Genomic DNA, 16,876 nt, shown 5'->3' with positions numbered 1-16,876 from the left:
TGGAGTCTCAGATCCAGGGAAAGAGGCTTAGCATCAGCCTTGCATCAGACCTGGGAAAGTATTGAGGCTGCATAAACCACCTTTTAGATCTGTATTACAAGAGTAATGTCTTCCTGTCTTTAAAGCATTTGAATGTGCTATTCAGAAATATCAGGTGAACCTCTGGCCTTTTACTAGTAACTGAAAATAAAGACCAGGATATACTTTGTATTTCACTTCTAAATATATCAACTTGAGCTATATAGATACAGATACAGATATGTAGATATAGACATAGATACAGAGATATAGAGGTATATATTCTAGCTCTGAGTGTCTTTTTTGTTGAGCAATTTATCCGCAGATCTGATTTGATTTCCTAATGCACCCCTCAAACGCACTCATCAGATATCCTAAGTGAGTACATTCAGATAGCATTGTAAATTCTTTGCTGTTCTTGAACTGTGCTGCAAGTTTGCTTATGTGGATCACATGGAAAATTATTACCAGATCTAAAAAAAGAAAATGCAAATAAAATACAATGAATTTCTGCTGTAATTTTTGTTGTTGTTGTTGTTGTTGAATAATGGCATATGTTAGATTCATTTTTAGATATTTATGCATAAAAAGGGGGCATTTGAGAATAATGGTTGGTAGTGCAATACTATGTGCTATAAAGCAAATGAAACTTTTATTCTCAGTAATATTTGAGAAACTTGTTGATTTGGAGTAAAATATTTGTTCTTGGTCATTGATAGTACACTTCCTAACACATCCTGATTTAAAATATCTTCCTTACTTCATTGTAAGCTCAGTTAAGTAGCACTCAGCAGCAAAATAGTCCTCTTTCAAGTTGCTATGTACTTCGATCTATGTCACAAATCAGTTACATCAGAAAATAGAATGAAAACTTTTGGAAAAAGCCACTTTCTGGAGAAATAGCTCCAACACTCACCTCTAAACAAAAAGCAGAAACTACTGGTGTGCAATTCAGAGATGACTGAATGAGGGTTATGACTTTATGTGTTTGATCATCAACCCTCTAACAATCATAAATTTTACTTTGTTTTGTTTGGCCAACAGTAAAGCACAGAAATTCAGATTTTTTTTTTTTTGTAATAATCAAAAATTTATTGAGAATTTGTACAGAAAAAAAATAACCACGTACAAAGTAAGCACTGCTCAGGGAAGAGGCTTGGGCATTTTACAGTCAACGGTGTTTTACAGTCAAAACTGAATTCTTTAATGTTAGGTAAGTTCAGTGTCTAAAAAAGATAATAGGTTTGTTCTCCCTGTTCAGACCAGTCTTTGTGGAATTGTCCCTTTATGAGTCTCCAACCTACAACAGAAAAAAAAGAAAGAGCATTTTAATGTTCTTCTAAAGAAAAAAGTACATAAAGCTATAATGGCATGTTGATAGCGTTCATACATATTTGAAGCACATGAAAGCAGGGAATTATTTCTGATCACAAGACTATACATTTAGTTATCTGTTAAAAGAATCAGTGAGAATAAAATCAAAGTACAAATATTTCCGTGACAAAATGGGAATCAAAGCCAACTTCTCTAAGATGTAGTGGGATTAACACTTCAGCTTTCTATGCTCAGTGTTTGAAGTAATTAACTGTGTTCTGTTGTCATATTAAATATTGCCTTAGCCCTGTGGTCTAACCTGTTTGGCGCTGCCCAAGTTGTGCTGCTGTCCATCTACTGACAGTCTGTTGAATGGGATGATTTTCATTGCAGTTTTCTTCATGGAGTACCACCGGTCACGCCAGGTTGCCCAGATAATGCCATTGTCATATCCAGATGGACCGGCATCTTTTGATGTGTACACACCATCTGAAAAATACCAGTTGGAGCAAAACCATTAGTTGCTTTCTAGAATACTTCATGTGCCTATACATTTTTCTGGTACTAACACCTCTATGGCATCCCTGGGCATGCTAACAGGCCTTGTCCATTACCCTTCTTTGTTTCTGTCAGGACTGATTCATTCTCCCACTCAAACATGAGTTCCTACTGCTAGTGTTATCACTTATTGCAAGGAATGGGCTACCTCAGCTCTGGGAAATCCAGATGACAAAACATACTCAATGAAAGTGACCCATTTTTCTTTGTCACTGAAATGTGGTGTCCTGGGTTACAGGTATTTAGGAGATACTTTACCTATATAATATTTGCCATTGAGGTGGCCAGCATGACACCTATTCATCCACCATCCAGATCCATCTTGCTCAGCACAGTTGCCAGCATAGTTATCATTGTCGTTATCATAGGTACTGAACCGCATGCCATTATGATAGGTAAAGGACTTGTCACTTGGATCATCTCCGAAATCAAAACCATCAAAGGCATCCCCAGCTTCACCACCAATAAAGTAGGCATAAGTCAGTCGATACTTGTCTACTTCACTTCCCACTTTGAATACAGCATAGTCAGCAGTGCTGTTAACAAAACAGAATAGTGAATATGAGAACGTTGCATTTCCAGTACATGCAAGAATGAAAAATATGTGTTAGAAATGCAGAAAAGGCCTTTATGGCATAATAGTGTCTGAAAGGGATTGGTTTTGCATGACTATGTGCCTCAGTTCAGTGACACACATCCAACAAACTTTTGTGCTCCATTATCAGAGATGTTTTCTGACTACTAGTCTTCAGTGATGTATGAATGATCTATGTTATATACACCCACATATATATATCTCCCAGGTTCATAATGCTAAGGCTTCTTTAGGTCATGAGAAAATTCTCAGCAGGAAGAAGGAGCTCATGTCTCATGTGAAGAAAGAAGAAACATCCCTTCTGCCAAAAAAAACTAGGGCTGCCAGCACATGGCCTTCAGACACATACATTTGCCTGGCAACAGGTCACACATGGTGGGTACTGTCACAGTGGTGAGTTCAGGAGCCAAAGGGCTCAGTATTTTTTCAGAAAGCTGCACAAATGGACACAGCAACAGGAGCAGTAGGCTTTAAGCTGTCACGTTTAGAAGCATCATGAGCACATACCTTTTTTTGCCACTCCAGTCCTCCAGTTCTATTCGTAAGGTGTATGGCAGAGTGGACTGTGTGGTTATTAAATGAATCTTTTCATTACCCAGCCAGAACTCTGTGGTGTCATCTGGAGATAGGTGTCCGAATCCTTCCTTGTACTGAACCCAATTTCTCCTAAAGTCCTCACTCCCGTCCAGTCTCTGGGAAAATAAACAAGCAAACAAGCAAACAAAATAAAAAACCTCAGTAATAAATATGTGCACCTAGTGTAGGTAAATAAAGACACTGCTGATGCAATAAGCTTGTTTGTGGTAATAATACAAAAGCGGCATACCCTTTGTAATACTGTCCAGCCGTTGCCATATGAATCAATCTCACAGTAGACTAGGAATGACTGCTTGGCTTTTTGAGGCTTGATAAAGTAAAGACCACTTTTTCTGGCACCTTTATTTGCAATGTCTTGACAATCTGAAGCAAAGATATTCAAAGGACGGTTATTTAACCTACAGCTCTATCCTCACATTTATTTGATATTGTAGCTTTCTTAGTAGAAGAAATACAACTAATCTAAATGTCATTGTTACAAAGTTAGCTATTTATTCCATATACTTTAATGTCATTTCTATAAGTAATCCTACTGAATGTCACAAGAGTTGTGTGAGATGAGGAGGAGTTTAGTCTCAGATAGAAGTTGAGCAACTTAAATATAAAATACAGTCACTGCATTAATTTCTACAGCAACAACAAAGGCACTTTTGGAGATAATGGAATAATTAAATTTTTTTTCAGATGACTCAGTAGAAATGTGATAATAGATTATCTTCTTTTTGTCCTATGTCCATGAAAACCCTACTCACATCCCTCATGTTGAGCATACATTTGGGGATAATCACATTTTGGCCAAAAAGGCCAAAACAACGAACAAGAACTCTGTCCCATATGAATGCCTTGTTTGCAGAGCATCTACCTGGTGCTTATATTGATCTAAGCACTGTTTTCATAACTTGCAATTTTATACACTTTGCAGAAATCTGTGGCCCATAAGATTATAAATAACTCATTGCTGTTATGCTACCTGGCAGTACTTGTAACAGAACAAACCCTCAACCATACAAGAAGCATTTGGGGTACCTCTTCCAGTTGTCTCCTGTATTTCAGCTGTGTCTTTGCATGGCTCCTGACATTCTGACTCAAGCTGGGCAATCTTCTGTTTCAGCTGCGTGATTCTGTTGCTGTTCATTATATGTGCATCTGTCAACTGCCTAGACAGAGAGAGACATAAACATGGCTTATTGTTTCACCTGTTTCTGAATAAGTAATACACATGTCTATGCTTCACCTATGTAGCATGCTGCTACATACATCCCTGTAAAAGGGTCTGCTTCTATGAGCACTGATTAAATGTTGAGGAAACTAGCCAAAATAGGAAAGCATGCACTTAACCTTAAGCTAAACTTAACCTGACTCTAATCTGCAAAACTCAAACCAGTAATTAATGTATGAATATTATGCTATGAAAAGTTTTTCTTTGTTCTCCAAAAGTCAATGCCAGCTCACATCATGGATGCATTTGTAAAATATAAATACTGTAAATAAACTGCTGCAAATGTCAGAATACCTAAACCATCTTTGATATAATGTTAAAAGGTGGATATTTCTCTACATTGAAATAAAAAAAAATATCCCTAAGATTTAGAAAAGTTAATGATGTTTTTCAATTTTGTTTTCAATGTCAGTTTACAAAAGACTACCACAGAGTTTATAGCTGCTTATGATTTACATTGATGTAACTGAGCTGATTTTCATGGTTGTATGCAGCAAAATTAGCTAGATATTAGTCAGGTTGTATAAGCATTCCACACACTATGCTTTACAGCACAAACTCGTAGAAATAAAATCTCCAAAGGTCATGAAAAAGATTTTAGGACCAGCTGGCACAGCAAAAGAAATGTAAATAAAAGTATCACCAGGCTTCTTGACATTCTTATCTTGCACTTCTTGCACAATTAATGGCTTATGCAAATAGCAGGGAATGCAGTATGTGATCTTCATGATCTTTCTGTGTCTTGCTAGGCAGCTACTAATGTAAGTGTGGGCATAATTGTCTACATGAGAACAAAACCCCCTCTGGGGGATCCTTAGCTGCACTTTAGAAAAGAACAAAAACAATTTGGATTGTCAAACGGCATAAAATAGAATGAAAGATACCTACTGTATAGTACTTTCATGAGCGAAAATTGTGTTTTCATATCTGATGATTTCTTCAATTATTTTCTTGGACTTTTTAGTGAAATCTTCAATTGAATCTGTAAAACAAGTATAATATTATTGCAATCAGACGAATAAAATCCCCACAAAAGTACATAAATTATATTTATCAGTTGTGTAGTTATTTTTATATTCTCACTTGGTAGTGCCTGCTTCTCTGCAGGGTAGAGGCTTTGAATGTGCTGAATCAAATGATCTGCTGTTATTGAGGAATTAGCAATTTCCCTCAAAATTCTCTCCATTTCCTGCAGTTCATTATCCATGGTAAGATGGTATTTATTAAAGAAATCTGCAATGCCACAGGTCGTTGGGCAGTAGCTACCCTAAAAAGGAAAGAATAATCATAGGCAATGTTTCAGGAGCAACAAAAGGAAAGCAGAGTATTTGGGCAGGGGAAGTTTCAGGCACTGCTTATACAGACAATTGTGGATAACAAAGGGTAGGCATTTGCCACTTTGCTGTATTTGAATTTACAGAGGTGGTTTACTTCCACACTGTGTGCACACATAGCAAGAAAACAGTGCATGCTATTACTTGTATTCTAGATACGTGCTTTCATCAACGGCGCAGCCTCTGGTATGTTTTTACCAAGCATATACTGCCATTAATAAGTAACAGGTTTAAGGACAGAGCATTTAATAGGTATTGAAAATAACAGTGAGGATCAGGTGATAATGGTAGTTCATAATCAGTGTAGGAAAACCCTAATTAGGCTTTTAAAATACAAGAAAATCGTTCAGGTACTTACAAATCGTTCATCTAATATGCAGCAGTTTTCTCTGGTAGCAATGTACTGAAGGGAAGAAAGAAAACCATTTTCAGTGAATTTTCACCAACAGGGCTTTCTGTGCCAACACAGTTTTATAACGCTGTCTCCTCACTTACCGCCACACTGGTAGAAAAGAGCAGGGAGAGGAGAGGCCCCAGGGCAGCCCAGTTCTGTAACCTCAGCACCATCATGTCTGTCCCACTGGGTGCCGACTGCTGCTCAGTGTAGTCGGCGCAGCCAGCAGCCGAAAATGTTCAACCCAGCACAGGGCGGCAGTAGTTTAAGGCAGCAGGCTGGGGCTGTGGGCGGGCACCAAGAGGTGGCGGGAGGAGGTGGGGTAGGGATTGAGGTGGATTCCCAGAATTTGCACACATCTCTTACTCCTCCCATTTTCAGAACCTGCTTCCCAGTTATCTGCTTGATCTCTGCTCCAGCCAGGAGGTCTCAGGGGAGGCAGGAAGGTGAGATGAGGCATTGAGATGCTACTTTTGGTAATATGAGCGTAAGGAAACCCACACATGGCACTGGGATGGGAACTGGTAGAAGTTTCACTTAAACAGCTCAAGGAAAAGCCACAGTAGTTACCTGAATTATGTGTAACAACTATTGATAGCCTGACAATAAATACTGTTTTGTGGTTACGTAGCACTTCCCTGACACAGAACTCAATGGGCTTGGTAATCAGCACTATTTTCCCTATCCTGCAGATAACAAAACTGAGGCACAGAAAGGCATGAAGTCATGTTAGGCAGTGGCACATCTGGAAAAGAAGCCTGTGGTATTTCTCACAGACAATGAAAGTATGACTCTTCCTTACCCTTCAACCCAAAGAGTCCATCTGAACAACTGTGGTCAAAGCTTCCTTGCTGGGGAACTAATGTTGTCAGTGTCTGCCTTATGCAGTACACCTACAAAACTGGCTCTCTCTTCTGCTTTGGCCTTTATCCAAAATAAATTATTTCATGTATGTGCTTCTGCTTGCTATCTGTATTATAGCATTAATAGCTTTAACTGCATGCCCTGCACCTGATCTTTAGGCTGTGGCTTCTCCAGTGAAATCCTCATTTTGTGTCTGTACAGTATCATCTGTGATGAGACAATATTGAATGAAGCTTTTGACTTCAATACATCATGCTTAAGGATCCAACCACATACTACTATAAGAAAATCTGAGCATTTATGATGCCAAAAATCAAATTCATGGGACACTTTTGTGAAGCTGATGCACTGTTCACAGGAGAGCCAGATTTCCAGTAACTCCACTGATGACCAGTGAGTTAGCTGCCACACTGCCAAAAGTCCTTTCCAATGGATGGCCAATGGTAGAAGTTTGTCCTTCCAAAGCTGGCATTAATTCACTTGCCCACTTCAAAGAGTCATGTGCAGAATCTGCTTCTGTTTTCCTTACTGACACCAATAGGACACGGCTCCACCTTTCACATGGTTAGCCTTGTTTCCTAAAGAGTGAAAATAAATACAACTGCCTAAAAGTCTACCTGCTCTTGTGTTTTCTCTTGTTGGTGCTGTTAACACATTAATCTCCTTGCCACTGCTGCTCGTATATTGAGCTTGCTTTGCTGCTTCACCGGCTGCAGGTCATGACATGGGATCCAGGGAGTCCTGAAGGTGGCTGTGCACTGCCAGGATTCCCTTAGATGACAATATAGCATGAGTATGTCGCTGGTATGAACTCTGTATACTGACTGGCCAAGCTCCAGCCACAGATGTAAACTCAAGAGTGCAGACAGGCACGTAATGTTCATGATATGATAGGCAAACCACGTAACACAATCCAAGTAGCCTTCATCCTTTAACAGAATAAAGAATACACCCTTCCCTTTTGTCACTAACAGCAGTATGTACAGGCTTGAAACAATTTCAGAAGAATATCTAGTAACAGAATAAGGCAAAATTTGCCTTACATTCCTGGGCAGGAATTTCAGGAGTCAGAAAAGGTGACAACATTCAACACTGGCAGTAGTACCTTAGTTAATCTTGACATTAAATGCCTAACATTTTACAATTAAAACATGAAAATGGCTGTAATTAAATAATTTCAATGTGCAAGTAGAGTTTAACTGTTCTAGACAATTAGCTAGTTGAGTGGGTAAAACAAAAGGATCATTATGCCTGCAAATAGGTTAGGAATTGGAAAACTGAATTTTCAGTGAGATACTTGTGCTACACAAAATTGTCACTACATATATTCACATGCATGAAGGAATCGATAAATTTTGAATAAAGCAAAAACATCGCTTTACTGTACAAAATACCTGTACACCACATTTATAAGTGTTGCATAGTTGTACTTCTGGTTGCAACCATTTGTACTTCTTAGCAGAAGATGTAAATATTTAAACCTCAGGAAATTTTTGTTTGCTTTACTGATTACATGATCATGATTTAGCCTTGAATAATTAATCCTTCCTATATTTGCTTCCTTTCCTTCAAAAGTTTTACCTTGCATGACTTAGAAATAAATTGTTCCTGCTTTTCCTTCAGTTGGAAAACCAGGTATTCTTAGTGGAATGACTATGTAGTATTTTTCCTCCCTTACATGTAATTTTGTCTTGAATCACCCTGGCTGCAAAATAGCTGACCCATTTACCAAACAAATGTGCTAGAGACCTAGTTGTACCCTGAGACGTGTCCAACGTAATTTGACTGCACTGATTTTCTGAACAGCTTTTTCTTTCCAGTAAGTCTATTTGCTAATTTGGTAACAAATGAGGAACAATTCGTGTAGCACAGGTGAAGAGTTCTCAGTCAGTTTACTTTTTTCCTTCAACTTATTTTTGATCAGATAGCAAAGGTGAATCATTATTTGTTTAAAAAGAGCTTTCTCCAACTCAATTTTAGTTAGTATTTTTGTCAAACAGCCACTGGGAGACTATCCAACACCTTCCCGTTATTCATAGTAAATCTTCCCTCAGAAATACAAACCAGAAATATGCTTGTGTTTGTTTAGTTCCTGAGTATTAGTTCCAGAGTATTCTCATGTCTGTCTTGGAAAAATAAGTGTTCTTTAAATTACATGCCTTAACAATCTAACTTGAAAACTCAGTTGCAACATTTCAGAAATACTTTAGTGATATATTTTAACATTTCCCAGTAGATTTTATTATTGTTTTAAATGAAGATCTTCGCTTTTTTTTTCTCCCCAGATGCTCCAGAAGTTGATTTTCTTATTTAAAAATAAATACCAAAAGTAAATGTTGAAAAATTCCCAATAGTAAATATTTAAAAATTGTCTCCCTTGCAGCCTATCACTAATAAGCATCACCCTGCTTGTACAACTAGTAAGCTATACAGATTAGTGAGCAAAATTCCCTTTGCCAGGTCACTCAATGAGTGAGTGATAATTAGAATGAGAAACAGAGATGACAAAAAAGCAGTCTAGTGTTGAAGTTACGTTGCTGGTGTGCTAAACAAACAACTGCAGGAAAGTGAAAATGAAAAAAAAAGTTTTGTAACTCATCTTTCTCTTTCTCTTTCAAAATTAAAAACTTGGGCAAAAGTGAAATCACAACATTCTTGTCAAATGGCCAAAAGAGTCCATTCTGTGCAACAGATTTCCTTCTCACCCCTCCTGAAGTGAAATGCCTGGAGGATTTGTGAGTCAGCAAAAATCAGTTGCTCTGCGTGGGAGATGCTTTAATTTCTTTTTCACCTGTGACACCAGTACAGATATTTTCTATGCTTCTTTTTAAATACAGGCTGGAAATACTTCATTCTTTGAAAACTGAGTAAGGAAAAAAATTAATTTATGTACTTCATCTCAGCCAGAAGCTTCAATTTTGAAAGAATTCATGGGATACTCTGATGCATGCAAACCATGAATGCAGAAGAGATGCTTTCACTCACCTTAGAGTGTATTCTTACATAACTATGGGATACTATAGTTTCTTAAACCTAAGCATGGATATTACACTGATGCATGACTGCTGAAAGTCATCTAGTTTGTTAGTCATATTCTTGTGGTAATTTTTCCCATCACTTTTTGTTCATAATATAGGAATGTTAAAGACCGTTGGGTTTCTGCAAAGAATAACCAAGGGGTGTTTATGCAGCTAATGCATCATCAGTTTAATACACAGCTCTTATTTTGATTTTGAATATTATGACAAATTTTCAAAAATATTTAACAATTTATAAGGTCAAAAATCAAGGCACCTCATCATTAACATACTTCTGAAAATACCTCATGTCCATAAGCCAGACGTTTGATGGTTTGGATGAGCCATTATCTTATGTTATAAAAATCCTATAGTGTTTTTGTTTAGTCCTTGCTTACTTTCATATGTTAAAAATTTTATTTATATTTCATCCAAATCTTAAGGAACTAAGAGAGAACATATCTCTAAACACAACAGAAATAGGATATAAAGGAACAAAATCAATATAGCTCAGAATACTACATATTTTGTTGATTTGTTACAGCTGAGGTTTTTCTGAGTCCCAGAGCATAGTATGTTAAACTTCAACATGCTAAACATCTACTAAAATACTATAAAGCCCCAAAGCATGTGTTGTATGAGTTAAACATCATTATTGAGCTTTGAGTTGTTTGTGCCTTAAATTGGAGTATCAGATGCAACATGGCAAATTCTCTTCCTTTACTGATTTACAGAGATCATTTTCAACTGTTGGTTCACTTAGAAAAGGTTGGCTTTCAGACCGTCTGCAAAAGAGAGATTGCAATGTATACTTTACCTTGAGGGCAAGAGCAGTGAACTCCATTTGTTAAACAGAGATACACTAATTTGTGGGAAGATAAGTAATAAATTCAAATATTTGCTGAATATTTTGTAATTAGTTGAGAGGACAGATACTCAATAAACAGATCCTATTCAGGCCAGTAAAATCCTGGCATGCGAAATACGTTACTTGTACTTTTTTAAAGCAATTGGAGGAAGCTTGACTGTCGGAAAAATCCTAGAGAAATTATGCACAATGTATTTGCTTTGTTAAAATGTACTCTTTGTTGTCTTCCCTGACTTCCAGGATTATCTGAGAACACTATTAGTTCAGGATGATATTAGTAGAAGAATGAATTTTACATTTCTTTTCACATCATGTGTGCTCCATGCTGGTGCACAAATCTGTTTACAGGGAGGGAAGCACGGGCCTGTATTTGAAACATCAATGGCACTAGCATAATAAAAGTAAATTGAAGTATTTACAGTCACTGAAGGAAAGTGGCTCTTGGACTGACCTACATTTGACCCTTGAACAATACTCTTTGCTATTTTGCTTTTTTCCTACTCTGAAGCTTTTTTTTGTTTTCTCCTGTATGAAAATTTAAGCCATAATTTATGAGATTTATGAGAAGAATTCAGAATCTTGTTTACTCTAAAAAGCTGCACATTAAACAATGGATTCCTATTATGTGACAGAATTACAGCATCTATTATTGACCTATGTCCCCTATGTAGGCCACAAATACAGTCATGTGTTTTAGTAGTACTTCCGAGTATGAATTTCACATAGGCTTGTCATTGACTGTAGTTTCTTCTGGGTTTCATCAATAACCACACAGTGCCACCTAACGTCCTCAAAGCGCAGTAGATCGTTTCTGACATCTCACCTGAAGCCCACAGTCTCAAAGTTAAAAAGACTTGATTGTGACAGAATGTTGTTTCCTGAGCCTACCTGGTAAAGAGTCTCTAAATAATTTGCCTCTGTTTTCATCAATACAACCCTAGCCTAACGGATGAAAGGATAGGGTCTGAGGTAATTATTAGTGCTCAAAATGGAATGATGATGATGATGATGATAGAAACTCACAGTCTTTAAGAAAATTATTTGTCTAATCAAATGGAAGGAATAGAGGAACTGTATAAATTACTCTTGCCAATAAAATGGATTATTTTTTTGGAGCCTCAACCTTCTTATCAACAAGTCTAAATTGCATAAGAAACAAACTGATGGGGGAACCAACAGAATAGTCTTTGACCCCTCCATCTCTTCAGTGCACCATTGCAAATAATGGAGACAATATGGAAACAATCCTAAACCCTTTCCTTGTGTTTTTGGTAGATCAACTAAGAAGTGTTGGCACAATTTAAGCCACAACAAATAATTCTATCCCAGCTGAAACAACAACAGTTGTGTACTAGTATTTTATACACGTTGGATATTCATTTTCTCACAGACACATAAATATCATTTTCAAACTTTCTAAAATTGCATTTAAGGCTCCCTAAGGCCTTAAAATGGTTTCTGACAAAGCAAGACCCAGCCCTTCACAGAACAAATGGCAGCTGCTGTCAAACCAGGCTACAAAAGTATTTGAAAGTTAAAAAGAATAAAGCACCCTGTAGATTCCGAAACCATTCTACCAGTGAACACAGGTGCAGGTGAATACTTATATATTAATATAGAGAAAATGTATTTGTTCATCCAGGGCGAAATGGTCACATTTGACTCTCTACATAGTGCAGACAGCACAGGGGATGCTGGGAGCAGATGACACTTCTTGGGGCATCAGATGGCTTTGCCGGCGAAGCGGGTGCGGCTGGTGGTGAAACACAGCCACCTACTGGCCTCTGGTCCGCACTGTTTATGTCGCCTTGGCTTCTCGTATCCAGAAACTCAGTTTTGCAGCACGAAATCTTGGCCCAACCCATTTCAGCAGGAGCTTTACTTATATTCATGAGGTATAAATTATGATGCTCATTCGTGATTGGCATTTATTTTGGCTATGCTTAAGCACAGAAGTGAATGAGGACTGCAGCATGTTGGTTATGGAGCCTCAGCCAAGGTAAATGGCATTTTATTTTCACTACTGGATTTGAGACCATTTGAAGACTTGCTAAGGATTAGCCATGTTTCCTCCTATGTTACAGTAAGTTGGATCTTCAATACACATTGCAATGTATTCCAATGTGCATTGTAACACACATGGAAGCCACTTATAATTTTAACTACAGAAAGCGTTTGTCTTTATGGCTACACTGATAGCTGTGTATTTTTTACCAGATGGTGCTCTTTCTGCTTCTTGCTTCAAAGTTTATTTTGAAGAACTACAACACATATTTAGGACAAAGCTATCTGCAGTCAGCTATATATACATAACACATTTTTGTGCTGGTTTTTTTTCCCCCAGTGTGATTTATTTGGATGTTTACTAGTTTATAGGGACTCAAAACCTGCAGGCTTTAAACATAATAATTAAATGCTTCAAAAATTTGCTAATCAAAAGTTAGGTCCTCTCTATGTGTAGGGAACCAGCTTTTCTCTGTTACCTTCTTGGTTCTGCCTGTTTAATAAATTAGGACAGTAACTGTTCATCACTTCTTAGGCACTGAGAAGGTCAGAAGGGTGTTTTATGTCCTTTTTGCAGTAGGAAAACATTGCATCTAAGAACCAAACTCTAAAACCAGATCATGACTATTTTCTATCTTCTCTCAACTGCATTTAGAAATTAGTCTAACCGGACACTTTGACAACAATTTTCAGAAGTACTTGTTCATGTATTTTCAACATGGCTACTTTATATATCAGTAAAACTAGCTCTTGTCATCACATACTTAGCACTCTCAATGCCTCACTGAACATTGTGTTTTTCAGCATTCCTGCAAAGACCCCACTTTTATCGTTTCATTTGCAAGAGACAATTAAAAAAACCCCTTAGTATCATAGTGTATGTGTTAAGGGAGGCCTGGAAGCTATTGCATTAGAATAGCACGTAAGAGCAATTCAGTCATAGCCCTTGTCATACCAGATGAATGATGTTGATTTTCTGTAGAAAGGGAGTCACTGTGAAGTACCTCTATGTGATCAGCCCTTTGTGGAGATAGAATCATAAAATAGTTTGGGTTGGAAGGGACCTTCAGAGGCCATCTGTTTGACACCCTTGCAATGATCAGCTTTCAATTTCAATGACACCCTTCAATTCGATCAGCTTTCTCAGAACTGCATCCAGCCTGGCCTTGAGTGTCACCAGGGATGGTGCACCCACCCTGGCCCTGAGTGTCTCCAGGGATGGTGCATCCACCACCTCTCCAGGCAACCTGTGCCAGTATTTTACCACCCTCTGTGTAAAAATATTTCTTCCTCACATGGATGTGAATATTTCTTCCTCACAAGGATGTGGATTCATCATTGAATCTCCCCTCTTTTTTAGTTTAAAACCATTGCCCCTCATCCTATTGCAACAGGCCCTGCTAAACAGTCGCTCTCCATAATAAGCCTTTCCTCATAATATACAGTGTGTTCAGACAGCTCTCCAATGCAGACCAAAGGACTGCAAAATTATTCCTCCCCACATGTTGGGGAATTTGCTGCTTTGGTGACATTTACCTCACATCCACTAACTAGAAATACAGTCTGGGACCTGCAAACCCCTTCCTGCAGAAACGGAGACCTGTACGCCCACAGAAAGACTTATTTTTAAATAAACACATCTCTTATTTACAGGAGGAGACAGAGTCATTAAAATTTCATACCCAGACTGACATTACTATAGCCCTAAATGGGGTTTCCACTTTATGGTTAACCCCACACTCCAAGCGTGGAGCTCCAGAAGTGGCACGTGTGCCCTTGCCAACCCTGAGCATCTCCGTGATGCAGCAGCCCCAAACCTGCCTGCCATGGATCCATGTCTGGCATGGGACAGAATAAAACCAAAAGCCAGATGCCCCCTTTAGGCACATGCTGCCTGGAGCCATCACAGCCGTTCACCATCGGCCGGCCCGAGCGGGAGCTCCCCAACTTCTGCCATTCTCCCCAGCAAAATCGGGTTTATAAACCTCCTCCCCTCGCTTTCCCCAATCACCCCACCTGCCCCCTGTGCGATCCCAGCAATCCATCAGGCTGCTCCCGCGGGCTAGGCTGGGCTGGGCCGAGCCGGGCCGGCGCCACTCTGCGGGGCGGGCCCTGGCCTCAGCCAGGGGCGGTGCCGCAGAGCCCGGAGATCGCTGGGCCGCCACCACTATGAGTTGTGCTGCCCTGCTGGGACTTAGGGGACCGCGGCTCTTGAGGGCCGTCGCCCACCCGCCCCGCTGGAGCAGGCGGCGCAGCACCGGCTGTGAGCCCCCGGCGGGAGCCGCGGTGCGCATCGGCTGCGCTTCGGGCTTCTGGGGAGACACGGCGATCGCGGGTAGGCATAGGCACGGGGCCATGGAGGCAGCTGCCTGCGGGGGTAGCGGGGAGAGCCGGCTGGGCAGTGGGGGCTCTCGGTGGGGCACGGAAGCCTGGCGAGACCCGTGGCAGGACGGGCGGCGGCTACTAGCGCCGCAAACATCCCCGTTGCGCAAGCAGCAGGGCTAGGGCTGTCTCTGCACGCCCGGGCGGGGCGGGCTGCCCGCATGGCAGCCGCCGAGAGCAGGGTGGGCCGGCTCGGCGCGCCCCGCCTCAGCGCTGCCCCCCGGCAGGGCCGGGATACCGCGATGCTCATGGCCGGTTCTTCCCTGCCCCGCCAGTGCCGCAGCTGCTGTACGGAGGGAAGCTGGATTTCCTCGTCTTCGATTATCTCTCGGAGATTACAGTGTCGTTGCTGGCGACTGCCAAAGCCCGGTCTCCCGTAAGTAGCTGCGGCTCAGCCCCGGAATGCCCAATTTAGCTCAGGCGAGGGGCCGGGCTGGGTCGGGTGACGCTCCGCGGTGATGCGAGGGCTCCCGTGCCTCCGAGCTCTCCTCGGATGCGGATGGTACTCCGGGTCCTCTTGGGACATGGCAGGTTATGGGGACACGTTTGCTTTTGCGTGCTTGTTACTTAAATGTATTCGTTTCATAGAACCATACAATAGTTTGGGTTGGAAGGGATAATGTAGGTCCAAGCCCCTGCCATGGTCAGGGGCACCTCCCACTAGACCAGGTTGCTCAAAGCCCCATAGAAGTTGGCCTTTTTTTTTACATATTCAGTTTAACCTAGTGGAAGTGTTCACGTCCTTTTCCATGGCATTATCCAAACATCTTGAGAACTAGGTTTTTTCCCTCTTTTCTATCTTAACCAAGGAAGGGGGTTGGGTTAACTTAACCATAACCGATGGTTACAGCTTTTAATTATTTCAGGTTTTAGGTTACACTCCAGATTTTGTCTCTGCTGCCATGGCTCCCTATATAAAAGATATTCACAGGAAAGGTATGCTACTCTTCACATGAGTTTGTATGTTAATTCAGTTCACTTGTTTAGGTGAGTTTTGTGCGGTTTCTGTTACTGTAAATGGATGCTTTTTACCCCAGTGTTTTGCTGTCCTCTAGGAATAATACTTTAAAGCATCAGCAAAAACTTGTCATAATAGATGTGCAGTCTGATGGTGATGTTTAAAATTGATTAATTTGAAATGCTTGTTATAAATATGTACATACATCTCCATATATTTCTTATTGTAGCTTTAATCTCTGAATGGAAGATCACTTTACAGGTCTTTGTTAAAACATCAGAGCTACACATTTTCAATGCAGTGTAGAAGTTTCTGGGGCTTCCCATATAATTGTAGAATATCATGTATTTCCTGATTACTTTTTCCTCTGTTTACATTAGTATGGCTATACAGCTTTCTGAGCTTGAGAGGAGAAAGGGAATCACGTCAAAGTACCCAGTACCTTGGTAGCACAGTCTGGAGTTTATAAGAGATAGATGCGTATTTCTGCTAAAATGCAGTTGTTTGAAGAGCCTGGGTTCTTGAATGACTGGTGTCAAATACTGTTTCTGTAGGAGTTGTTTTGATACTGTCTGCCTCATCATGTATGTGTTTGTGGTCGCTTTCTCCTTCCATGTATAAAGGAAAGGTGGGAAGTATCTGTAACAATTACTTTTCTGTAAACGATTCTGCATTGACTTACCCTGATCCTTTGACAGATTAAGTGGGGTACATATGTTAACATGATTTTAGTGCTCTCTTAGATGTCTGATGA

At 40.0% G+C, this 16,876-nt stretch overlaps 2 protein-coding genes across 5 annotated transcripts in view; one reads left to right on the top strand and one right to left on the bottom strand.

Moving 5' to 3' along the window:
• Positions 1-1,194: 1,194 nt before the first annotated feature.
• FGG (fibrinogen gamma chain) lies at positions 1,195-6,288 on the bottom strand. The gene is made up of 10 exons (XM_061373771.1): positions 6,131-6,288; positions 5,994-6,038; positions 5,385-5,568; positions 5,190-5,283; positions 4,109-4,239; positions 3,312-3,445; positions 2,993-3,177; positions 2,149-2,426; positions 1,652-1,821; positions 1,195-1,318 (listed from the first exon to the last, which is right to left on the bottom strand). The coding sequence occupies exons 1-10, from the start codon at positions 6,203-6,205 to the stop codon at positions 1,304-1,306; spliced, it is 1,311 nt and encodes a 436-aa protein (XP_061229755.1). The 5' UTR covers positions 6,206-6,288; the 3' UTR covers positions 1,195-1,303.
• Positions 6,289-14,929: 8,641 nt separating this feature from the next.
• Positions 14,930-16,876, top strand: part of LOC133223193 (uncharacterized) — a 58,534-nt gene continuing 56,587 nt past the window's right edge. For all 4 annotated transcript variants that reach the window (XM_061373705.1, XM_061373695.1, XM_061373686.1 and 1 more), the window contains exons 1-3: positions 14,930-15,117; positions 15,440-15,540; positions 16,031-16,100. In XM_061373705.1, coding sequence (XP_061229689.1) covers positions 14,952-15,117; positions 15,440-15,540; positions 16,031-16,100 — 337 coding nt within the window. In that variant the 5' untranslated portion in view covers positions 14,930-14,951. The remainder of the gene's footprint in view (positions 15,118-15,439; positions 15,541-16,030; positions 16,101-16,876) is intronic.

The sequence above is a fragment of the Neopsephotus bourkii genome, unplaced genomic scaffold, assembly GCF_033783945.1.
Source record: "Neopsephotus bourkii isolate Nb327-2 ecotype Australia unplaced genomic scaffold, CSIRO-AGI_Nbou_v1 NB_168, whole genome shotgun sequence".
Lineage (NCBI taxonomy): Eukaryota > Metazoa > Chordata > Aves > Psittaciformes > Psittacidae > Neopsephotus > Neopsephotus bourkii.
Note: the sequence above shows the minus strand (reverse complement) of the source record. Positions and strands in the feature narration are given on the sequence as shown.

What these genes read in the sequence shown, in the direction of transcription:
- FGG (XM_061373771.1), bottom strand. Translation starts at nt 6,205, where the DNA reads ATGATGGTGCTGAGGTTACAGAACTGGGCTGCCCTGGGGCCTCTCCTC. An exon ending in GCATATTAGATGAACGATTT is followed by an intron (nt 5,569 to 5,993) that starts GTAAGTACCTGA and finishes TTTCCTTTTTAG; the next exon opens with GGTAGCTACTGCCCAACGAC. An exon ending in GCTGGACAGTATTACAAAGG is followed by an intron (nt 3,178 to 3,311) that starts GTATGCCGCTTT and finishes TTATTTTCCCAG; the next exon opens with AGACTGGACGGGAGTGAGGA.